Source organism: Coloeus monedula (assembly GCF_965178545.1).
Source record: "Coloeus monedula genome assembly, chromosome: 10".
NCBI lineage: Eukaryota > Metazoa > Chordata > Aves > Passeriformes > Corvidae > Coloeus > Coloeus monedula.
Genome location: NC_138790.1, coordinates 23,119,934 through 23,143,618, shown reverse-complemented (window position 1 = coordinate 23,143,618; position 23,685 = coordinate 23,119,934). Strand labels below are relative to the sequence as shown.

Below are 23,685 nucleotides of genomic sequence, written 5' to 3'. Positions count from 1 at the left end.
TTCCACAGGGGAACTTGATATTTCTGCCATTGGTGTGAGATGATGTGTGCTTTCATGTGTACACTGAGCTCCATTTCAGTGCCTTTGACCTGTGGATGAATTTTGTGTGTGGAAGGGGGAGTGTTATTTAAGTGAGAGTGCTGACACTTGTTTCTGTGTTTTTTGGTAGAAACTCCTTCCTGTCTTCCCTCTGTAAGTCAGAGCAGAACTTGGCACAAAATCTTGATTAGAGGATAATGCCATGCCCAGACTATGTTACGTATACAGGCTAATTCAATATGGAAAATATATCCTACTATCTCAGGATGTGCCTGAGAAGTGGCTTTATAAGGTACTTTGTACTGTTTTTCAACAAAGAAATCTCAAATTACAAAACACTTGGGTATTTTGGGCCTGGTCTTTTCAGGTTGGAACATCCCTGTATAGGAAATGAGTTTTTAGACACCTTACCCCCAGGAGACTCTTCAGTGGTTGCCCTTCTGTTTGTAATTGCTGGTGTTCTCCCTGCCTCGCCAGTGAATCATCAATGATGAAAAATGCAATTACATAAACTTATTTCATCATTATATTGCTTGTATCTTAGAATTTTGAGTCAAGGCTTGTCCATCTCTCTCTGTAGAGTAACACCAGGAACTGTGGATTATTTAGAACCTCAATATAAGTTTCTAATCCAAAAGATAATAAATTGAGATTTTTTCCCCCCCCTTCTAGTTTGCCACTGCTGAACACTAATCTACTAATGCATAAATGTTAGTTTTTCTGTGGCTAAAATTCATAAAATATTTACCTTAACGAAGTTTTTTTAATGTTAAAGCAAACAAACAAAAACCCCAAACCAAACAAAACCCCTCCAAAAATGGACATTGGTATCAGTGGTATCAAGCTAATGATTTTTATAGGGGAGTAAAACTCTTGGAATATTTTAAGATGTAAAACATTGTCATGTAGGGATTTTTCTGACACATATTGCATATATTAGATGCAATCATATTTGTTTCAGTTTAACTGGAAGTTACAGATTACATGTTATTTTAAAAGTGAGCTTTCAAAAAAAAGTTTTGCTTTGAAACTGTTCAAATCTGGCAACCACCAAAAAAGCAGTGAGCAATTCCTAGATACTGGTTGCTGAAATAAAACTGAGGATTTCACTACCTTCTAACTCATTTAATTGTCAAACAGTGTGGCACTTGCTGTAAACCAGAGTGAGCTTTCTCTCCTTATGAAATAGTGTGACACTTTGAATGATCTTTATGTTAATATTTTAACATCAGGTCCCTCTGTGCCTTCCTGCCAAAAGCAGCTCAGGTGTGTGCACCTGGCAGATTTACTGGGGTGACCTGTGTCACACACTCCTCTGCAGGGGAGTGGTAATGGCAATGGGTGTAGTTCATGTGAAATTACACCTGGAGATGGCTGCTGCTACTCAGGGCTTTCCTCTCTAATTTCACACTTTTACATCCCCAGTTTAGTCTGGATTTTGGACCCTTACCTGCTTTTTCTTAACGATGAGTGCATGCCTACTGTTTCTTAGCCTGCTTTATGTGATATCCCGTATGGTTTTCTAATTGTGTTCAGGGAGAGAGTCTTGGGACACAAGTCCTTAAGTTTGTAAAGCTGTTTGTTTGTGCTGCCTGGGGCCTTGCAGGCCAGGTCACTGGCAGTGATGCTGGTGCTCTCCTGGATGTAGCAGACAAAACTATAAAGCTGAGTGTTTCTGGGGACTGAGGTTACGTGGCACTAAAAGAAAAAAAAAATCACTCGCTGGTTTTAAAATGCAAAAAAAAGGTGGCTTGGCCAATCATGGTTAAATGATCTGGATGTGCATGTTTCTTCTGCTTTTCTTGCCAACCAAAATAGATTATTCTGTCCTGGGGGGAGGCAGGAGGATGGTTAAGTAGAAGGTAAACGACAGGCGCCGCACTTTGATAGCGACAAGAAGTAAAAATCTTATTGTTGTTATAATAGCTGAGTGTGTAATTAATCATCTCCTATTGATTTGCTCTTCATCTAGATGCAGGGCACAAAGGCTGAAGGAACTCTCATGTTATTTAGCTGCTCCATCTAATCAAAGAGGGGATGTGAGTAAGACACAGCAGTGCATTAGAAACCTGTGGGATGAGGGGAGTCTTGTGTGGTGGACCTTCATCCACAGAGCCAGAGAACAGCAGTGATAATGAGACTTAATCTAAATGAGCTTGGTGCTTACAATCCATGCCCCAGAGGGGCTATAAACATCACAAATATTGATACAGGATCCGGAGAGAGCAGGGATTGATTAGTGGTCAAGGGAGCAGGATGTCCTAATTGTCTCTGGTAGTGCTGATTAATTTTATCAGGGAAATGAGCCTTAAAATAGATTAAGGGTAGAAAGGGGAGCATGGCAGTTTAAAAATAAAAGCCTTTTCTGTTATTCTAGCCTTTGTGAATTATTAAGCAATATGTACCTAGAGACAAAATTTATGTATATAAGTAAATATGTGTAACTTGTTCTTTGGACCTTTTGTTTCTGTGGCCTGTTTCCTGATTTGACTTTTCTTTTTCTGTGTTCAAATAAAAATTGCTTTTTTCTCCCTTCCAATTGAGATTATATAGAATAAAAACTTTTAATCAACATCTCCTTTGCATACAACATCATGCTGCTGGCTGTTTCTCCTCTACAGTGCCACATGGTTCTGCAGGGTGCCACCTTGCCTTTCTAGAGATCTTTTTTTATAAGACAATGGGGATGTTTTGCTGGGATGTTGGAGGTGTGAGGGGGTTGAGACAGTTAACCTGAAAAGTTTCTAATCAAATCCATTGTAGCAGTGTACAACTATTTTCAGATCAACATCAGTGTATTTCTAGTGCAAAAACACTTATCATCACAGCAGTGGAGAATTCAGCCCTGACTGTAATCTTGGTTGCCTGAAGGAAAAGTCTTATTTGATCTTTTCAAACTAAAACTGAATAAGCAGACTCTGGTTTTCTAAACTTTTAATAACAGCATAAGGGGAAGGAGCACCAACCAATTAGTGCTTTGAAAATACAGAATTCTGGCAAGTTGCTTCTTATGACAGGTTTCATCTATTGACTGTTTTATGGGAAGATCAATAGTGTTCAGGCTGCAGATTCATCAGCTGAGGCAATGCAGGCTGCAACATCTCATTTTTAGGGAGATGTTAACAGCTGTCTGACTTAGTGTAGAAGGTGGTGTCATTCACGGAGTCTGTGTGGAAAGACCTAAAATCAGACAGCCAAATTCGTATTCCTTAATGTTTTGATTTAAAGTTTGTGCTGGTGGAAGAAATCTTTAGGGATATCTTGATGTGTGTTTGCTCTCTCGCTGCTGTTAAATCTACCTACCTTTAGCTTCTTGTACTGAGCTGGGAGAAGGTCAATGGGTAGAATGAGAGATTTGCTTTGGCATTCCAAAGGCAGAAAAAGAAAATATCCCTGTCAGAGATATGATGGACCTTTACAAATGGAAGTGTCCAAGGCCAGGTTGGACGGGGCTCGGAGCAACCTGGGATAGTGGAAGGTGTCCCTGCCCGTGGCAGGGGGTTGGAACTAGGTGATATTTAAGGTCCTTTCCAACTCAAACCATTCTGTGATTTTTGTGGTAGATGTATTCCCTTTCTTTTTAAAATTCCAAACACAGGAATTAATTACATCCCTCCTGGACATGCTTTTAATTTTCTCTGAACTTTTCCCGTTGTGCAGTGGTTCATGGGCACCACAGCCATATGATTAGCCCAGGCTGCTCTTGTTCTGTGTTGGTCTAATTATCTGTTCATTAGAATCTCAGGTCTTGAGCTGGAAGTGTGTAGGGTGTCTTTGTTTAAAGGGCAGTCCCCTAATGCAAATATTAAGAGAGCTTTCTGCCTTGCCTGAGTCAGACTGATGAGCTAATAATAGCCTTGGTGTTAGCCTTGGCTAGCACAGAGCACCAGTGCAAAGAGGTTTTAGGGACCCGTCTGTCAATCAAATCATGGGCCATAATATGCATTTTAGTGTTTTGCTTGTTTTAACACTTAAGTTCCCATTAAGAAATATCTTCTGAATGCAAAGGGCACGGCAGTAGAATAGGAGCTGTTATATTATACACCATTAAATCCACTTGAGGCTTCAGCTTACTCCTGGATGGCCTCTAATTAACAGAGTCTCACAGTGCTAAACTGTACCTTCAATAGCTGTAGCCTTGTTCCAGAAGTTGTTCTGAAGTTTATGGGTAAGGTGTCAAATGAGTCAGATGGCTTAAAAATTGGCTTGTTGACTGTGGGGAGCTGTGAAGATGCTGAATTGTTGGAGAGGGCATGTTTGATTCCCAGCTTTGCCAGCACAGGATTACATGTTATGCAATTGCTGCAATTTAATTATAGTGTTCCAGCAGTTTTGATATCTGCCTTTAAATTATCCCAAGGGCATCAAGGAGGAATGGCTTACTTTGAATAAATCTTCATAAACACATGACTCTGCTGCTGCCTTGTTTTGTTCCGTGAGCGCCATTTGTTCCCATTAACTATATCCTAGAAGTCAATACTGCTATTCCTGGAAACATGGCAGTGTCACATGAGGAGGAACTTGTGGGATGGGCTCAATGTGTCATTACAACAATTGTCAGCTCCTCTCTTTTATTTATGGAAGAGCGATGCATATGAATGTACCTTTATCTGCAAAGTTTTAGGCAATTCTAATAAAAGGAGATATGCATGAATTATCAGAACACGATGTTCTATTCACTGGAGGGAGAGTCATTTTAAAAAGCTTGCTAAGTGAGGCATGGTTGCTAAGTAAGGCAAGGGTTTTATTAGACCAACTGACGTAATGGAAAAAAAGAAACCAGGCAAGATTTTGAGTACACAAAGATCTTCTTTGGATGGGAAACAAATGGCAGACTTTGTGCTAAGAATGGCTTGGGAACAATGGCTCTGAACTCCAGCTAAATGTGTAAAATGGGGAGGTAATTCTGGAGGGAAGAGGTAGCTGGGACACATGGGAAGGATTGCTAAGTAATGGAGATGACATGGGAATGTGGAGGAAGGCTGTTTTTTTGAGGAATTGAAGGCAGTCTGAAATGGGCTGTGACCATCTCCTGTCCTGCTTTGAGGTGTTGGCATCCAGGGCAGACTCGAGGAATGGGAAATACGGAGCAATATTGAGTATGGACTGCAGTCCATTGAGTATGGACTGCATTGGAGGAGGAAGAACGTGAAGGGGTGTCCACTGGCAGTGTGCTTTAGGATGGTAGAGATGAGCAGTTACTCTACAGGCTGGGAGAAACAAATATTCTTGTTCAGGGAAGTAACTTCTGTCAAGGTCAGATGTTCCAGTGCAAATGGAATCTCTACTTTTTTTTTCCATATGGTTAGATAGGACAATCAGAGCTTACAGTTGTGGGTTTTCTTCTCCAAACTTCCCTTACATGGGCTACATGAATTCCTGAAGGGGTGATTGGTTTGTTTCTAAATCTGTTCTTCTGAAATCTTCTTCTAAATCTTCTTCTACTGAAGTGTCCTTGTTGGGCAAAGGTCCTCTCTACCCTGAGATAATGTCCCAGGTATTCCCCTGGGAGCTGTGGTACCTTTGGGAGACCTGGCTGCATTTTCTGTTCTCCATGGAGTGATGACAGTGTTCTGCTCAGCACTGGGAGTATTGTGGAGTGGATTTGATCCAGGCAGGGCTTCTTCCAAGTATTCAGCTCAGCAGTAAAACTGATTATGCTTATAGTACTTTCCTGTTCTGCACAGGCTTAATTTAATGGTATTTGTAAACTACTTGGAAGACCTGTGGATGAAAGATGTTCTGTTATTAGCTACCTTGTGTGGTGTTCAGGCATAATAGGGAGCCTCTGAGATAAAAAGCACCATAAATCTTGACTGAGATATTAACAATGTCCAGTGTAAGTGATCATGACCAACTGCCAGGCAGCTCTTGGGCTAGAACTGCTCTCTTATTAGTGCTACCCTCAGGTTTTCTAGCACAGGGTCATGTTCTTACCTGTGATGAGTGACAGAGAAAACAAGTGTGACAGTGTGTTACCCTCTAGCTTGGAGAGGGCTCAGACTGAAATTTGGGGAAGGGCTTGTCTGCTGAGTGTTTTTGTTGCCAGGGTGGGTCTATGTCTCAAACCAGAACAGTATGGGAGCTCCCTGTTCCCCCCTGTGTTTTGCTTATTGAGGCTTATGCTTGCAAAGCCTCACCAGACTGTCTTGGGGAATTAGTGATTAAATTATTGCACTAATGATCTATAAGCGACTCAAAAAAGAATCAGTAAATTAATTTCATTTTTGTTTCAGGAAGTTCTTTCCTTAAAGATGACAAAACCCCTCATGTTCTGTGGTTTTAGTTAGACCCTTCTTGTTTGATGCTGTTCTTTTCTGTCATGTAGAATTTCCTAATTTATACCAGGGCAAAGAAATTGGGAAAAGGCAGACAACATCTCTGCAGAACCATCAGCGTGTAACTTTTTTTTGACCCTGCATACCTTCTGCAATCTGGCTATTTTTGTAACTCTGGCTAGGTAGCAGGATGAAGATTACATATCATCCTCCAAAGCAGTGCTTTTATTTTGGCCTTGTTATTTTAGGAATAATCAGCAGAGAACAAGGATACTTCCTCTTACGAATTTCGTGTGTTTCCGTGAGGGGACTGATAGTGAGGGTGGCTCTTACAGAATATACAATTCCCCCAGCAATAGCTTAGATAAATCTTATCTGCCCTTGAATCTGTGATAAATTTTTCACTGACTTGTGTGGAGCCCAAATTTCAGCGCATTGTTTACGTGCTGCCTTCTAAGGCTTGGAGCTGCAGTGTGCTCAAACACCAGTAAAAATTCTGTTCCAAACCGTTGCACACAGCATAGTTTTATGTATATTTCTCTAGATGTCTAAAATTTGTGTTAGAAATAAAAATTATCTTTTTCTTTCCCTGCAGGCCGAATGTGTGCCCGGTGTTTGAGCTGGCGCTGGTGGGACGCCAGGAGCCGTGTATTCAGTCCTTCAGTCGGATGGTCAAGATGTGGAAACAAGGCTGCACAAAGAGGAGGTGGTGTGTGAGCTATGAGAGAAGGTAATATATTATCTTTTGTTAGAAATGCCTTTTGTTGCTAATCTTTGTGCAGGTTCTTTAACTTCTTTGTGAGAGAAGTTGTAAACTGTTTCATCTGAAATGTGTGGCTGTGGACATAGTGTCCTCCTGGGACTTGACATGAAATCTGTTATTACTGAGTAGAAAATGTGACTTTTTTGTGGTTTGGGTTGCTCATGAGCTTCGTGGCTAGCTTTAGAGTCAGAATTTTACATTATCAGAAAACGTTCCCGTCTTGTTCTTGTTCAGGTGAAGCCCAGCTGTCAAGTCATTGACTTTGAAAAATTGAACTTCTTCCTATTTCTGTCACATGCTTAGAATTGATGGGAGATCTGACTCCCCCAACAGCTAAACCCAAAATTGATTGCAAAAAAAAGGAAAAAAAAAAAAAGAAATTACTCACCTTTGACTAGCTTGAATACAAATTCTTCAAAATAATATGTGCACACAGCATATAAGGGCTGTTGGATGTTATCAGGATGCAGTTTGCTGTATTTGCTTCGTTTTTAACGAGAACTTGTGATAGAGGCTGAAGAAATGTCTCATAAAGATGACATATGAGTACAGTGTGCTACTGATGAGATGGGAGTAAGTGGAGTAGGAGTTGTGATTGCTCTCTTAAACTTCCTTTCCCCAAAGGTCTGGGTACTACACGGTTTACAAGCAGGTGTACAGGATGGAGCACCAGACTGTCTATAAGTGCTGCCCTGGCTGGGCCCAGCGTGACAACGAACCCGGCTGTCTGCACTGTGAGTTGGGGGCAAAACTGGCACAAACCAAGAGGTGACATCCTCAGGCCTTGCCTTCCTACTGATGCTTACTTTCAGATATAAGGGTTTTGTTTCTTGTTATTTATAATTGGGATTTCCACAGTGATGGGGAAAGAAATATCCTTCAAAAATGTAAAAGTACCAAATAGCTCTAATTTTAAACCCAACAGTGAAACAGTTTAGATTAACAGTCTAAACTCTAACTGGAATTGTTGCAGCATTTTTGTGCCAGCCTGGCTTTGACAGGCCAACCAAATTTATTGCTGTTACCCAAATTATGCAGAGAAATCTGCTGTGAGGCACTTGCTTCTTGGTGTAGCACTCACTGTGGAGCCTGACTGGTTTTGGTGCTTCTGCTGTTGCCGTTGAAGCAGTTGTGTTTCTACCCCATGGTTCTCCATCTGATGAGAACCCATTTCTGTCACTAATTTCTGATCACAATTGGATGTTTTCCTAAAAGATGGAATTTAATTTAAATGATAAGGCAGCACTTCAGCCACTGTTAAGAAGACATCAGTAGAAGATGGCAACCTACTCAGTTAGTTTTGTTACTGTTTTGTCAGTAATTGTGTTTTCTGTATGAAAGCTAGCATCTGTTCATATTTGTTTTTTAACCTTCATACCAACTTCAGGGCTGCATCCAGAGAGCTTGCTTTTATGATCGTCTCTTTGTAATTAAAAACAGAAACAAGGTATGAGAGGTATTGCTGTTAGTTTCAGCCTGAATCTACATATTTAGTGTGCAGCTGTTTAGTTGTAAGAAGTCAAAAATATGTTTACAATCTGTGTTTTAATCTCCAGTCTAAAGGAGTTTACCATATGTGAGCATCAGTGGCAGTAGGAAATTTTCTTCCTGAAAGAGCAGTGCAGACTTGCTTTGGATTTTTTAAGGCACCAAAGTGGTTGAATTACTCTTCTATATTTGATACTCTTTGCTAGTTTGGCTCGACTATGTGGAATTTAAGTTATTTTAAATAAAACTGTTCTGTGTTAGAGGAAGGGAAGAATTGTAATTCCCCTCCACATGTATAATATCTCCCAGTGCATCAGTGGTTCTTATCCTTTGCTGCATTATTGTCTGGCAGTTTTTCTTGTTTCATTTTGGATTCAGGCAGTGCTTTGAGTCCTGTCTTCTGCCTCTGAAGCACCTTCAAGTTAAACTGCAGTGTCTAAGTCTTACTTTTATTAAACTTCTTCATATCAAAATGGTAGTTCCACCTATGATACCAAGTCCTACTGCAGTCTAGCCCTTCCACTTAAAAATTTGGGTTTCTTCTTATTTGGAAGGTCATGTTACAACAGGACTGTAACAGAAAGGTAATTCTGGAGGATCCTTGGCACAAAATCAGCTAAAATAGCCTGTCCCATTCTATTTGTGTGCTCTAGTGCTCTGCACTGCTGGCACTTGCTTCAATGGAGGGAAATGCTCTGAAGAAGGATCCCAGATGTGCCAGTGTCCTGCAGGATTCCAGGGCCCTCGCTGCCAGTATGGTGAGTCCAGTGGAAATTGTCTCAACTGCATCTGGTGTCTGGATAAAATGCATGTTCAACAATAACTGTTAAAACAAGACTATTTTATTAATGTTGACTTAAAATTAAAGATGTCTCTGTTGCACTTTTGAGTGTTTATTTGGTTGGTCTCTGATTTTCGAGAATTTTAGCATTTTTTTTTTAGCATTCAATTTTAACAAAGCAAGATGAAAATCTACTTTGATTGATATCAGATGAGTAAATACCTGTATTGGATAATACCACTGAATATCAACAGTGGTGTCCTGTGGAGTATCTGTCTACTACTTCTCAATTTGAATGTTCTTGTTGTGCTCTTACCAAATTTCTCAGCATTGCTTTTACCTTTGTGAGAGTAAATTCCAAGTCAAAGCAGGTGGGCAGCAGGTAAAGAACGCAGAGAATGAACCACTGCATTTGTTCATGGGATTTTTCTTTTCAAAGTAGGAAGGTTTTATAGCTCACTACCAAATATTTCATAGTATTCTTGGAATAATATATGCACCAATCTTTCATTTCACTGTGTTCTAGCATACCATAGACTGAATTCTGTGTGACTTAGACTATCACCCACTCTCAATGAGAATCCTTTTTGTCTCACACACTGGCTCACAATTTGATAAACCCACAATGGGTTCTCTTGTAATTTAACACACTGTGTAAAGCTCTCCAAAATTATAGAACTGCATCCATTTGGCTTCTTAAGGGAGGGAAGAAAGTAATTCCTTCAGAGTAGGCTGTGATTGGGACAAAGGATTTCTTTTGTATTAGGCAAATGATAATTTCCTTTTCAACTGAAGCATATTGTGTTTTGTTCAAAGGAAGGCAGATTTTGGAGTATTTCGTTTTTCCCCTTTTAAATTCTAATATGTTCGTGTCCTCACCTGGCTTGTCTGTCATGCAGTATGAGTGAGAAGGAATATAACAATAAATAAAATGCAGAGCTGTTTACAATGGAACTGGTGCTGCCTGCAGACAATATTAGCTCAGTTAAGCTGTGATTGGGTATTTCTTTACTGCTCACAGAAACAAGTTTATGTGGGTGAGTTGAGATGAGCCAGAGTGACACCAAGGCAGGTTGTTTGTTACTGACTTACAGAAGAGCTGCTGGTTCAAGGTAAGCAGGATCAGAATCTGCAAGAAGCCTATGTAATAAGCTTTTACAAAATGGAATATATCTCAGCAAATTATAAATTGTCCTTGCCATTATAAATTGTCTTTTGAGTCTCCTTTTGCTTGGAAATACCTATGGAACGGAGGCATTCCCAACAGGCAGATTGTGTGGGTGCAGCGTGTGGATAGCACAGGTCAGATTTTTGAGCTGAAATGAGATTGTGCAGTCTCTATTTCACAGGTTGGTGACTGCAGCCACTGTAAAAACAATGAGAGGTATCCTGCAGTCCTTGCTCTTTGCAGTTGGGTGGAACTTTTATCTTTGGTCGTTTGTCTGCTTCCTATTGATTCCTGAGGTTTGAAAAGAATTCCAGTAGTCATCATTTTCAGGTTTATACAGCAGCTGCTATCGCAGCCTGGCAGGAGTAAGTTTATAAATTGAATTCTGAAGGGAAAAACCTTCTTTCAGGAAGAATGTTATGGACCATTCACCTGCCTAACAAAAGCAAGGTAATTTAGAGTGTGAGGCCTCTTAACTGTTGCAGGTGCCTCCAGTCATATTCTTCTGAGGTTTGTATCATATTTGTGCAAGCAAAAGTAAAAAAGAAATGTACTGTGGGACTAACAGCCACAGCCTCCAGTTTTCCTGGCTGATGTTGGAACATTGCTCTTAAAGTAGCTTGGTTTAATGTGGCTGTGTTAATCAATGGTAATACCTTCTGGGTTTAAATGGTCATTAAGTCTGGTCTGTCCCCTCCTCCTTCCTTGTCTGTGTGACCTTACTGTGAATGTGACTGTTCTCCTTCCAACACTTAACCCAAAAGAAAAAGGGGTCTCTTCTCCCAGCATCTTTTTGTTCGAGGATCCAGTGGAATGGATGGATGCCAGGAAAACCAGTTTGGTTTTGGAGCAGGTGCTGTCAAATGTCAGTGCAAAAGCTGGTGCTGAGAGGTGAGGCTGTCTAAGGGGACTGTTGGTGCAGTGGCCCCTGTCCTTGTGCCTTGGGACTCTCCCTCAGCTGGCAGCAGTGTCCAGGGCATCCCTCTTGGGGGCTCTCAGGGGAAGGGAGGCTCTAACTGGGTGTGAGACCAGGAGCTGCTGGCAGAAAGCTGCCCCTTGGATGTTCTTGGTTGTAATCTTGGCTTCTGTCACTTCTGGTATTGTGGTCTCCTGACAATCTCCTGACAGAGGAAGAACCACAGGCATTTCATAGCTGCGCTTGAACTCATTTGAGCAAAATTGCTTCATGTATCCCATTTTATATCTCCCCCTCTCCAACCTTTTTGCTTTTCTCTCTATTTCTGTCATCAGTGTTGGCAGCTAATTCTAAAGTTTCACTTGTGCAGCAGCTCTCGTGATGTCCTTGCTGGGTACTGTGAAGTACAGACAATAGACAAGGCATTAGTATAAAAATACTACTAAATTCCATTACTCTAAGAAGTAAATGGGAATGTACATCTCAAGAATCTTCTGATACTTCTTCTTTTTGTGGAATTTATATTTGGCATTGAGTTAGGAAGTAGATCAGTGTCCTGGAAATGAAGTTTTGTCCTGGTCTGTCTTGCAGAAAGTTTATGATGGATCCTCCAGAATGACTGATGACAGCCCAGTGCCTCACAGTGATCTCAGCAGAGATGATTATTCACAATTGGCATGATAGCAGCTAATGACTTTTTAAAGGAATTGTGGGGTGCTTTTGCAGCCTGGGACATGACATATTCCTGATTAGATGCTGAAAGGGTCAGGGCTCCTGTAAGAAACTTAATGTAATTGTGTTTAGAAATGTGTTACTGCATCCCTTGTTCACGTCACTCCATAGTTTTATTATTTTACCCACACAAGCAGCAATGAAAACTTAGAGAAAGATTTATGAGTGAAATGGTCGAGTTCTTCATCCAGCCATTGCAGGGACTCAGTAACAGATTGAGCTGTCTCCTGCATTGTCTGCTGCAATTTGTCTTGTAATAATAGACTTATATCAATTACAATGTAAACTTGCAAGCTGGATTTCTTTCCATTTTTTTTAACTTGTTTGGAAGTTGTGATCCCCATTTTTCCCAGTGAAAGGGAGGGGAAACCTTTAACAAAAGAGAGAAGGTAAAACCCACTGCCAAGAATAAATTCTGCTGCAATGCTGGTGTCATTGATATTCACTAGTTGTCCTGGTAATCTTGTTCAAGGCCTGGTAGCCACCTGAGCTGGACATGGAAGCAAATTAATTTCATTTAGCTTGTTTAATTCAGCCCTGGGACTTCTACCTGGACATGCAGCCAGTGAAAACATTCCAATTTCTACAAACAAGGGTGTATTTATTTATTCCTCGTGTACATAGAATTGCTCAATGGAAAATGAGGGGTTAGTTTTGACTCTTAAATGTTCTGCCATTGAATCTCAAGTTGTTCTGGTTTTGCTGAGTGCCTCCTGATGGATTTTAAGACATAAAGTAAAAAACAGTGAGAACTGAATAGGCTTTATAATTTCTGGAGTGATACAAAATCCCAGCATGATTAATGTTTGCAAGAGGCTGCCATAATTAAGAAAGAATAAGTACAGTTGAGTCTATCTGAGACAATGGGTGTTATCAGAAGATGTTTAAAAATACGTGAGGAATGACCAGGGCAGACTTGTCAGGAAAGTCTTCTCATGGTGACATGATGTATGTCTTCTTAGAAGATGTTTGTCCTCTTTGAAGAAAGCTGAATACCATATTCCAGTGTTTAACAGATAAAGTGTCAATAGAGTTAAATTTTACACTAATGTTTGCTGGCACACAAGTGGGATTTTAAATTCTTTTGCAGTGCCTGATGCAGATTATTAAAGATTGCAGTAAGTGCTTCCCAGGCACTCATCTTGAGAGGCAGTGTGGTCTGCTGAGTGCAGTGCTCACCTGATAAGAGCTTTCCTTTCCACCTGCCACTGACCTTGGATATTAGTGCAGTAACTTTTAGCAAATTACCCCACTCTGCCTGGGCTTCTTTGTACATGAAATGTTGATAATGGTGGCTCATTCCTCTGCCAGGTGCTTTGAGACCCAAGTAATTAAGTGTAAGATAATGGCGTTGGACTGTGTATATAAAGGCAAAATGCACACTGCATGGGTAGCTAAATGAAATGCTTATGAGGGAGATATTCATCAGTTCATTGACTAGCTGTCAATCTCTGCCGTGACTCTGGTCACACACTATTGAGATATTGAACTATATAAAGATTCTGGTAAACAAAAATGCCAGCACCTCCTAGACCAGGCAGATCAGAATTTACACTATAGAGCTACTTAAAACAAAGGTGGGTTTTTATGAAACCATTGATTAAAATGGCAGGAATTCTGATGTATTTCCTTGCAAATAAAAATACTCTTTTCATTCACCGTGAAAAAGAATTCTATCTTCCTCTAGGAAATGTTTCTTCCTGCAAAGAGTTGCTTGATAAAACTTCTGTCTGCCATCCTGGTCTCTTGCAGACATGCAGATTTTCTTCTTTGAGGCTGAAGACCTACACAAGCCATACAGGGCAGTGTAAATCCATGAACCAGTGCTATAAGTGTTCCTTTTTTTAAAATAGCAAAGGGCAAGCTGAAAGCTCACGTGGATCTGTTGCCCATAGGGATGTCTTCAGTTTTCATGGATCTTTGCCACTGAAACTAGATGTTGGAGTATTTGTGAGGATGATTAGTTCTGATAGCTGGGCCCTCATTGTGCCAGGGCTTCTGGCATTTTGTTTTCATATTTTGGTGATGAGTCCCCTGCAGTTTGACCCAAGACAACCTTTTTAATGTGAAAATTCTCCATTAGCCTGTAGGAAGAGTGGAAGAGGCTGGCAGAAGGATAATTTATGCTTAGATTGTTCTAGTTTAGTGCATGTAATACCTTAAAGATACCAGGTTTGGTTTTTTTCTGTTCTAACACAGTCATTCTCCTGCACCAAATGACTCAGTCTCATTAGTAAAATGCCAGCCTGTCATGGCAAGGGAAACAGAGATGACAGATTAGGCTGCTCAGGGTAGGAAAGTACCTGTCCTCTGATAGAAAGAAAACCTTGTGATCATCCTCTCTCCTAGTGGGACCCACTGTTCTTCCTCTGCTCCTTTTTTTGCCTCCCGGGAGCAGTGATCCATCAATCCTGTGCCTATTTTTTTTTTTTTTTTTTTGCTACCATGCTCTTCCTGTGATGGAGAAGCGCTGGCAGAGAGGAAGGTGGAGATGCTTTTGGGCCTTCCTGCAGCATTGAAGGAACCCCAGTGAGCTCCTAAAAGCACCTGTAGGCTGGGAATGTGCTGCAATCCCTTGTTCCTGCATTAGGGACTGTTGGTAATGAGCCCTTTCTTAGCACTTGTCAAGGTAATAACAGTGCTGTGTACTTAGAGCGTCCAAAACCCTTCCAAGGAGTAAGATTTGAAAACATAGGCGTGTGTTTTGCACAGCAAGCAGAGCTAACAAGGTGTGTTGATGTTTCATCTCATCAGAAGTTAAGAGCAGACTGTGGCACTTCTTTCTCTCTGTCATGTGTGAAACACATGGGGAACACGAGCAGTGCGAGGCAGTTTCAGATGATGGTGCTTAAATGTCTTCGCTTCGTACGTGGCAGGTTGGTTGTGGCCAGCAAGTAATGCTTGATCTTGTGTTAAAGAAGTAGTCACTGCTCTAAACTCAGCCAGTTTGAAAATAAATTGGTTTAATTCAATGAAAGAATAGGCAGTGTAGGTTTTAAACCTTGATATAAATCGGTCATATTGCAAATGCAGAAGCCCTTGATTTCAATGAAGTGATCTGAGAACCCAGTAAATATTTATCTCTTTGCTGTAATTCTTTCCTGCACTGAAGATTTCAGACATTTAAAACTGCTTCAAAGGCTGTTTCAGGTGATTTTTATTCAGCGTTGAGTGTTCAGTAGAACACTGCTCAGCATGCATTTGAAAAATAACCCTTATATAACTTTAGGTGGTTTTAGATTTAAAGTCCTGCTTCAGTTTTCTGGACATCTCTGCCCTTGCTAAAACCAGTCTAAAATAAGGATGACCTTTTCAAATTCCCCCTCTCAGTATCTCATTTCACATGAAGATATTGCTGTTTTTACTGTATGAGTCCCCTTAGTCTGCATCTCTTCACCTTCCCCGGTGTTGTCTGGAGCACGCTGACATCAGGTGAGTTCATAGCAAATGCAGCTTTGTGTCTCAGTGTAATCCTCAGGGTCTCATCAGCCTCTGTCAGCTCGGGGTTGCCAGGGCTGGATTGGTGTCCTGCTGTCACTGCTGCCTTCACTTGGATGCTTCTCCTGCAATTCTCCTCTTGGTGACCTTAGGACCTGCTGCCACAGCCTCTTTTTGCCTTGGGTGGGGCAGTGAAGCCTCACAGCATCTACAAATCCAGTTTGGGCCCTTCCACAAGGACAGGGAGAAGTGGAAAAACCTTTCCGTTTACAAGTGGTTTATCAAATTTAATGAAAATTTAGATGCAGTAAAGTCTTCAGTTGTCGCCTTTTAGCTGATTCTGATCTTGCTGGAGAGTTAAGAGACCTTCAGCACTCCAGTGACCTAATTACCTTGAAAATCTGTGAAACAAAAAGCTACTGCTTGATTTTTTTTTTTTTTTTAACCCCTAAACCTTATTGAAACCTACAAATTTCACATTAGATTTTTAAATGATTTAAAGAGAAAAAAATTACTATTGTAAGTATTAAAAAAACCCAACCTGTTTCTAATCTACAGTGTCATCCCCATCAGGTAGATCTATCAAAACAGTCATCTCCTGGCAGGGTTTGGTCTCGTGGTGACACACCTTTCTCTAATCTGTCTCCTGTACTCTGCACTTTGGTGACAACTGACAGGTATCCTGACATTTAAAACATAATGGGTTTTGTACATTAAATTATAGACATATATAGCTACAAATTAACAGGAAGGTAACACTGGACCTAAATATCAAGTGTCATGGGGCTGGAGCTGATTAGAAACCCATGAGAAAGATGAGCCTGATGTTCTTTTGGGCAGAGATTTGCAGAAGACTAATGTAGTGCACAGATCACTGCAGGAGGTCCAAGCTATCTGTAATCTCTCAAGGAAAAAAGTTATGGTTGAGATAAAATGACGTTATCTGTTTCAGTGATAGATAACAGTTGATTCAGAGATTAATTCCAGTTGCGAGCAAGACCCTAGGCAGGATTCAAAAAACCTGAAAGCATGGCTTCCTCCAAACTTTCCATTCTTTCTTCTTTGCTTCCCTTTTCACACCCACCTGCTCTTTGCCAATATTGTCCATAGAAACACCTTTCATCACCAGCAAGACATGAACCTCTCCAGATAAAAAGCCCTTTAAAGCAGCCACTAAAAAGCCGTGAGGAATAAAAGCTTTGCCATTCTAAAACAGGAATGGTGAAACGCTGATTGAAAAATCATGACTGGCTCTCTCCTAGATTTGACAGGATATAATCATCAGCCCATCTTGCTGAAATGCTCCGGTGTGCCTGGGCTCTGCAGCCATTAGGAGGAAGCGACAGGTAGACAGACAGCAGAGCTGGAACTGCAAACAAATATGTCAAAAGTAAATGAACCTCAGAATAACCACTCGAGAGAGAATTCACCCCTCTTGTCTTTGCCACAAAAGGCTATTTACTCTGTGCTTGCTGCAAAAGGTAAAAGTAAAAATAACAAGGGAAGAGCTGCTTTCTGGCTGCTGGCATTTATTTGCTGCTGTGCCGGAAAATGTGGTAGGAAGTCACAACAAAGCTGAGTGTTGTGCAGGGGTGCTGTGCAGGTACATTCTTCCCCCCACACACTACCAAAAGGTGAATGAGCAGACTGTCAGTCTCTGGAAACATCTGGATTCTGTTTCATGACACCTGCTGGCCTCTATGTGACTGTGGGCAGATTTATTTGGGTTTCCAGCTTGCTTCAGGGATTCGAGCTGGATCACAATGAATTTGATCTGGTAATGCAGAAGAATTTAAGGAGCCCAAGGTACCATGGCTAAGGTCTGCCAACACCCAGTTCATGCAGTACTTATGTAGCTCTGGATGCAACCCCTATGTTAATAAAGCATCTAGACAACATGGAATTTTAACTGATTTGGCAGAATATCCAGAAGATTATTATGTCTCTAAGAATATTTTTGTTGTATTTTGGTAGCTTTTCAGAGCGAAGTTGGAGATGGTTGCTGTGCATCTCATTGTCCTGTCTGCAGAGAGCTCTCCCCTTTTCAGCCTTCTGTGCTCAGAGTGAGAGGTCAAACACTTCTGCTGTACTTTCCCTCCCATCCTCAAAAATCTTTGGACTGATGTGTGTTTCCAAAGAGGTACAAATAACAGGAGAACTCTTCAGAAAGCTTGGCTGACTGTTGTTTTCTACTTCAGTGGCATTAGTGCAGTGTGTCACCGCTGATTGCTGCTCCTGCCATGAGATGTTCTTGAGGCATTGTCATTGCAGTGTTTCTTGTGAAAGGGTGGGAGTGGAGCTGCCTTGAGCAGCACTGCGAGGATTATGACTGACAAAGTCAAATTTGGGTAGCTAATTATTTTTGCTGACCTAGACACTTTGACACACCGATATGAACAGATTTTGGCTGTGAAAGGAAAAAAGGGGGGCCTCTAGAAATGTGTGGGTTTAGAAATGTATCCTACGTTTGGAAGGGACCTTAGAGAACATCTTTTTTTCAACCCCCTGCCATGGGCAGGGACACTTTCCACTGGAAAGGTTGCTTCCACCAGGTTGCTTCTAAGCCCCATCTTTGAATACTCTCAGGAAGGGGGATCTACAGCTTCTCTGGTCTGGTACCTCTAAATCTATTTTAAGACAGGAGCAGTGGCCTTTAAGAATTATTTTAGCATCAAAGGAAAGCCTGTGGTGCCTGTCCTGGTTCCTTTCCAGCACTTGTCTGCAATTCTCTCAAGCTGGGTCTTGGTTTGTGCTTTATGCCAGAGGCTGCCTTTTAAGACTTAAGAGTAGATGTGTTAATGTGAATCCTGTCACTTCTTCTGCAGCAAACTCCTTCCATCCTGTGCCCTGTGTCTCCTTGGGTGTCCTCTCAGTGCTTTTAAGGAGACAGCTATTTGTTGTCAGCCATCGTCTACCTAGAAATTTGTTTTCTCAGGTGTAATGACTGCAGCAGAATTCTTCAGCATAAATACTATTTTACAGTCACTTAACAGCATTTTCAGTGCTGATGTTTATTTCATCTAAAAGGGGCAGAAGAGTTAATTACATTGTCTAGAAAGGGAGGCAGAATCTTGCCAGCAACCACGAGGCATTGCTGCTCACTTCGATAGAACTGCACTCACAGTAGTGGCAGCTGGATTTAATTATAAGTTTGCTGTGGTTTCAGCAGCAGCTGCTGAAGAATGGATAATGCAAGTAGCCTTCGAAGCCATTCACATTAGAGATAAAACCTTGTCATTCACTGAGACAGCTGACTGAACAAGTATTAAAATGAATAAAGATTTCCCCGGGGAGGTTGCAGGATGAGGTTTGGTTTTTGTCTCGCTGGCTCTTGCTCAGATATGTCAGGCGTGCAGGGTTTTACTCTGCTTCCACCCAAAAATGAGACTACTCACAAATAAAAGTCTAAAATTATCTAATCTAAACACTGGTTGTGTGATTAACCTAAACAAGTTAGGAAGGAAATATTACTTACTGGATTTTTTTTTTGTATTTCTGTAGCAGTCTTAAGAAGAAAGCACTATCCCTGTCTGGAATAGGGAGGGATGGGAGAAGGCTAAACATGTGCTAAAGATACCTTAAAACTTCACTTTAGTTGTTATTTTATTCAGTGATATGTCACTAACAGACTACCACTACTGAAATGCTGTGGAAAAGTCTGTGACTACTGAAGTTACATTTTCATTATTTTGTTGTTAATATGTTTCAGTTTTTATAAAATGGAAAATCTAAAATTCTAAAGTGAATTTGAGCCTTGTAAAACTAAAACTAATTGCTAGAACCTCCACAGGCAAATTAAAATAGTCTCCAAGTCAGGTTGGAACAAGAACTTGGTCTAAATGATTTTTGCAGTATCATTGGTCAGTTGCTTCCTAAAATTACTTCCATGCTCTGTTAAATTTTGAGGTGAGTAATGATTTGGAATACTGGAGACCCTTTTCTGTTTTCTCTACCATGAGACTTGGTATTCTCTGAAAATAGGTCCTGTTTAAGACAGGTTTTGTTGGTCACATAAAAAGCTATGGAAGTTGGATAAATTTCAGATTTTACTATTTGAAAATGGAGCTTTTCTTAGGTCTGTTCTTAGGTGCCTCCTTTTTCCCTGAAATAATAATGAAAGCACTGAATTACTCTGCTTAAAGGAAGTGCAGCTTTTATTTGTCTAGGCAGATATTTAATTTCTGCTTTGTCACATCTCCTGTGGAAGAAGAGGCAGCTATGGATGAAGTGGTCCCTGGAGGCACTGGCCCTGTGATTCTTTGAATTTCTTTTATTTTTGAGTGTCTTCATCATTCTTCTTTTCTCTCGCTCTTCATTTTCTTTCCATCCTTGCTAATTTCCAAACCTCAAGTTGTGACTTACACTTTAGACCCAGTTATTTCAAAATTGTTTTCTGCTTCTTCAGGTACTTCTAATAATCTCTTCTAGGTATGCTAGAAGTTGAAAAGGCCAAATCTATTTCGTGACCACCTGGAATAAAAGTGGCTTCTTCTGTTTTTCAGATGTTTGAGAGATTCTCGTGGTGGTACTGAAGTGAGGGAATTGGTGTCTGTGCTATCCTTTTAAAGAAAACTTATTTCTTACTGTTTCCTTTTTTGTAAAATCTAATTGCTTTTGCTTCACCAAGAATTCACAGGCAATGGATTTTCTCACTGTTATCCATACTGCAAGGATGGCTTTTGTGTGCAGGGTTGCTGACCTGAATCTGTTTTCTCTCCCTGTAATCTCACTGTTTGGGAGCTCAGAGAGCTGACAGGAGTTAGGGGAGGCACTGCTGATCTGCTGGATGTCTTACACTGTTTCCTTCCCATGTGAGTACTGGAAATCCTGTTAGCATTTAACATAATGTAATGTGAGGGGGCAAATAGCCCATTCCATGGAGATTTCTGGGGCTAGATTCTCATATATCCATCCATCTCTTCTTCTGCACCTGCTCCAATCTGAGATGTACCTGCAGCGTGACTTTTTTCCTTCCCCACTGACCCTTTGCAACTCTTACTGTGGCCCCTAGATCTGTGTGCTGTGTTTATGTTGTAAATAATGTAGAAATTCTAAATGTAACTTTTTTGGACTGGGGGGAAAAAAAATCAACTCAATATCATGTTCAAATTCCTGAATATTTTCTCATTTTGGATCTTGGGTATCCTGTGGAACATAGTCTTGAAATTGTGTGTAAAGCTTGTTTAACTGGATATCCTTGTTTGCTTGTTGTGCTACTGCTTAAATAGGGGCTGTTTGTCAGTGATGTTTTCCAGGCTGGAATCTGCAGTGCATCCTTTGTGGATCTTTGTACAGTCAAAGAAGTCAAGAGTTCAGTTAAATCTTCTCTTCCCTGATTTCTGTATTTTGTGGTTAAAATCTGCTTTCATGGTCTTGGAAGGTGGTACTGTGTGAATAGATCTGGGAACTGAATCTGGGATTATTTTCACACACAATCTCCACTTGTAATAATCTTTCCTTAGTTTTATATAGGGTGTGGGAAGCAACAGGAGGGAGAATGTGCTAACAGAGTAGATAAGAGAGAGATGTTCATCAGAGGGCAGACTTAATAACTGTGAAATAAGTGAATCTATTACAATGCTTGCTAAATTCTTTGCATGGAGAGCAAATTAATCTGTGGCATGACTGTGCAATTATACATTGATTGCAGCAGAGTTGTGCTTCACATCTCTAGAGAATTTAGCCACAATTTGTTTCACATTCCACCTTTGTTCCAGCCAAGTGAACTCGAGACAGAAGCAAATTGCACAATACATGGGGAAAAATGGAAAAGGAGAAACTGTAGGTGTAGCTCTGAGTGTTGCTCTCGTCATCATCTTTGTGTTGCAGAGAGCTTTGTGTGAGGATCCATTTATCCTGGCAGTTGTTCATTATCCTGCCAGCCACTTGGCATTATCATTCATTCTGACAAGCACATAATAAAGCCAGGAGTTTCAGAGCTGATGAACTACTGTATCTGTGAATAAATACTTCAGGAGTTTTGGGCTGGGCAACTAATTCAATTTTGCTGAAAACATTCTCTTTTGGTTTCATCTCATTCTGTGTGGAAGTGGGATGGCAAATAGGTTCACCAAAACCTGAAATGCCATCACTCCTCTCATGGACTATGGACAGCTTACTAGCTAGGATAAAGCTAACTAGCAATTTAGACCAGTGTATGAAGAAGTAGCACAGCTCATTAAAATACCACAGAAAATTATAGTTATCCATTCAGAGCAGTTCAGACTGAGATTTGGATGATACCTGCCTCTTGTCTCAAGTTTTTCAAAATTCCTGGGTATTCTTAGATAAGTATTTGTAATGTAAGGGTGCTGTCTTTATGAAAAAAAACACAAAACCAAACAAAAACCACAAAAAGAAACACACCCCCCGCCCCCCCCCCCCAAAAAAAAAGAAAAGCCCAAAAAACCAAAAAGGTGACATGCTTGTTGTAAAAGCCTGGTCAGGTACTTTGTGAGCTCAGCACTTCAGAGCTGTTACTGCATCCCAGGAATGGTTCTTTTCACTTACTTCAGTCTTAAAATAAGGAAGACTAAAAAAAACCCAATTGAATGGCCCCAAAATATCCAGTCATCCATATTTATGAAGTTTCACCTAAACATTTAGAAAAGGGAGATGCACAGGTTGGAGTGGGGGAGAATTCATGGGAGAAGAACTGAGTGAGGTTAAATCTGCTGTGACGTGGTCTTGGTCAGCCAGCATTTTTTGAACCAGGACTATTCTATTAATGCAAATTCTCCTTATTAATTGATAGATTGCTCTTATGGCCTCTTTATAAGTGTTCATTTACATAAGCTTTCAAAAATTCAAATTTAATGCCAGCATCTCTTTCTTTTATTTTTAATAGACATATCAATGTATCAAGTTGAAAGCGTGTATAGCAACAGCACATTCTATTTTTTAAATATCAAAATAGATTTAAAATATGCTCTCAGGGTAGCACTGTGCTTTGGGATTCAGGAGCTGAGTATGCTTGAAGTGTGGTTCATCACAGTGTGGTTACCTTGCACCAACACCCCTGGCTGACCTGCACTGCAGTTCATTCTGTCTGTGCAGTGCTCTGGATATAATGCTCTGAGTTTTGTTTGCCCTTTATTCTGACACAGGTACTTAGTAACTATCAGCTGATTTATTTTATTGGGCTTGTTCCCTTCCAATATCAAATTTCCTGACTTAGTAGTTTTAAACAGGCCATATTTTTTGCTCTGCTGGGAGGCCCATATTTCTGCCACCATTTCAAAGGTTTTCTGTGGTCATTATTAACCTTGTTCGGTGCTAACAGCAAACCTGTGAGATTTTTAGCTAGTGGTGGTGAAGATCTCTTGCCTACACTGGCTTGACAGATGTGCCAGTCCCTTCCTAAGGACACTCTGATGTCTGTGGTCTAAATCAGTTGGTGACTTACAAAGCTTTGCTGCACTGAAGCTGGAGGACAAAGGATAGGGGGTTGTACTTGTCCAGAAACCACATCAGTGTCCATGTTTTAGAGCATACTCTGTCCTGGGGAAGAGAAAATAAATCTGGCCTTGCTGTGTGAGAACAGAGTGACTGGAGATTGCTCTTGTGCTGCTGTGTTGTCATCCCAGTTGAAGGACAGAGGGGTCCTGCTTTATCCAGCACTTTCCTGAAGTCCCTTTCCTGCCAAAGCCATTCAGGCTCGTATTTCATCCACTGCAGTGTTTTTTCTCACTTTCCTTCTGTGTTTAATGCTGCAGGATGTCAGTGTGAGCTCTGAGGCTCAGGGGTGGGTGGCTGTGTGTGATAGTCCCTCGGACAAGGATGTTGCAGTCTCCTGGGAAACATTTCTTGTGTTTTGTTGCACTGGAGTGTGGGTGAAGTTGGTACAGAAGTTCTGCAGAGCATTGTGAAGCACCTGGTCTGCTTGCCAAGCCAGAAGGGACTTGTTGCTGTGCTGTAGGTCTCCAGCTCTTAAAGATTATCCCCAGCCCTTGGGATGGAAGTGATGGCTCTAGGCTGTACCCTCCAACACAACCCTGGGTGTCTGTGTTCTTCAGGAACACTTGCCCTGTTCCTGCTCTTGTCCAGCCCAGCAGGAGCTGTTTGTGTTGCTTTTGGCCTCTC

General features: G+C 40.9%; 1 protein-coding gene across 1 annotated transcript in view; it reads left to right on the top strand.

The window, feature by feature from the left end:
• LOC309576630 (uncharacterized protein) overlaps positions 1-23,685 on the top strand; it is a gene marked incomplete at both ends in the record, with an annotated part of 185,648 nt that overhangs the window by 5,326 nt on the left and 156,637 nt on the right. Inside the window, 3 exons of the mRNA XM_082288043.1 lie at positions 6,913-7,047; positions 7,705-7,814; positions 9,222-9,326. Of these exons, the coding sequence (XP_082144169.1) occupies positions 6,913-7,047; positions 7,705-7,814; positions 9,222-9,326 (350 nt within the window). The remainder of the gene's footprint in view (positions 1-6,912; positions 7,048-7,704; positions 7,815-9,221; positions 9,327-23,685) is intronic.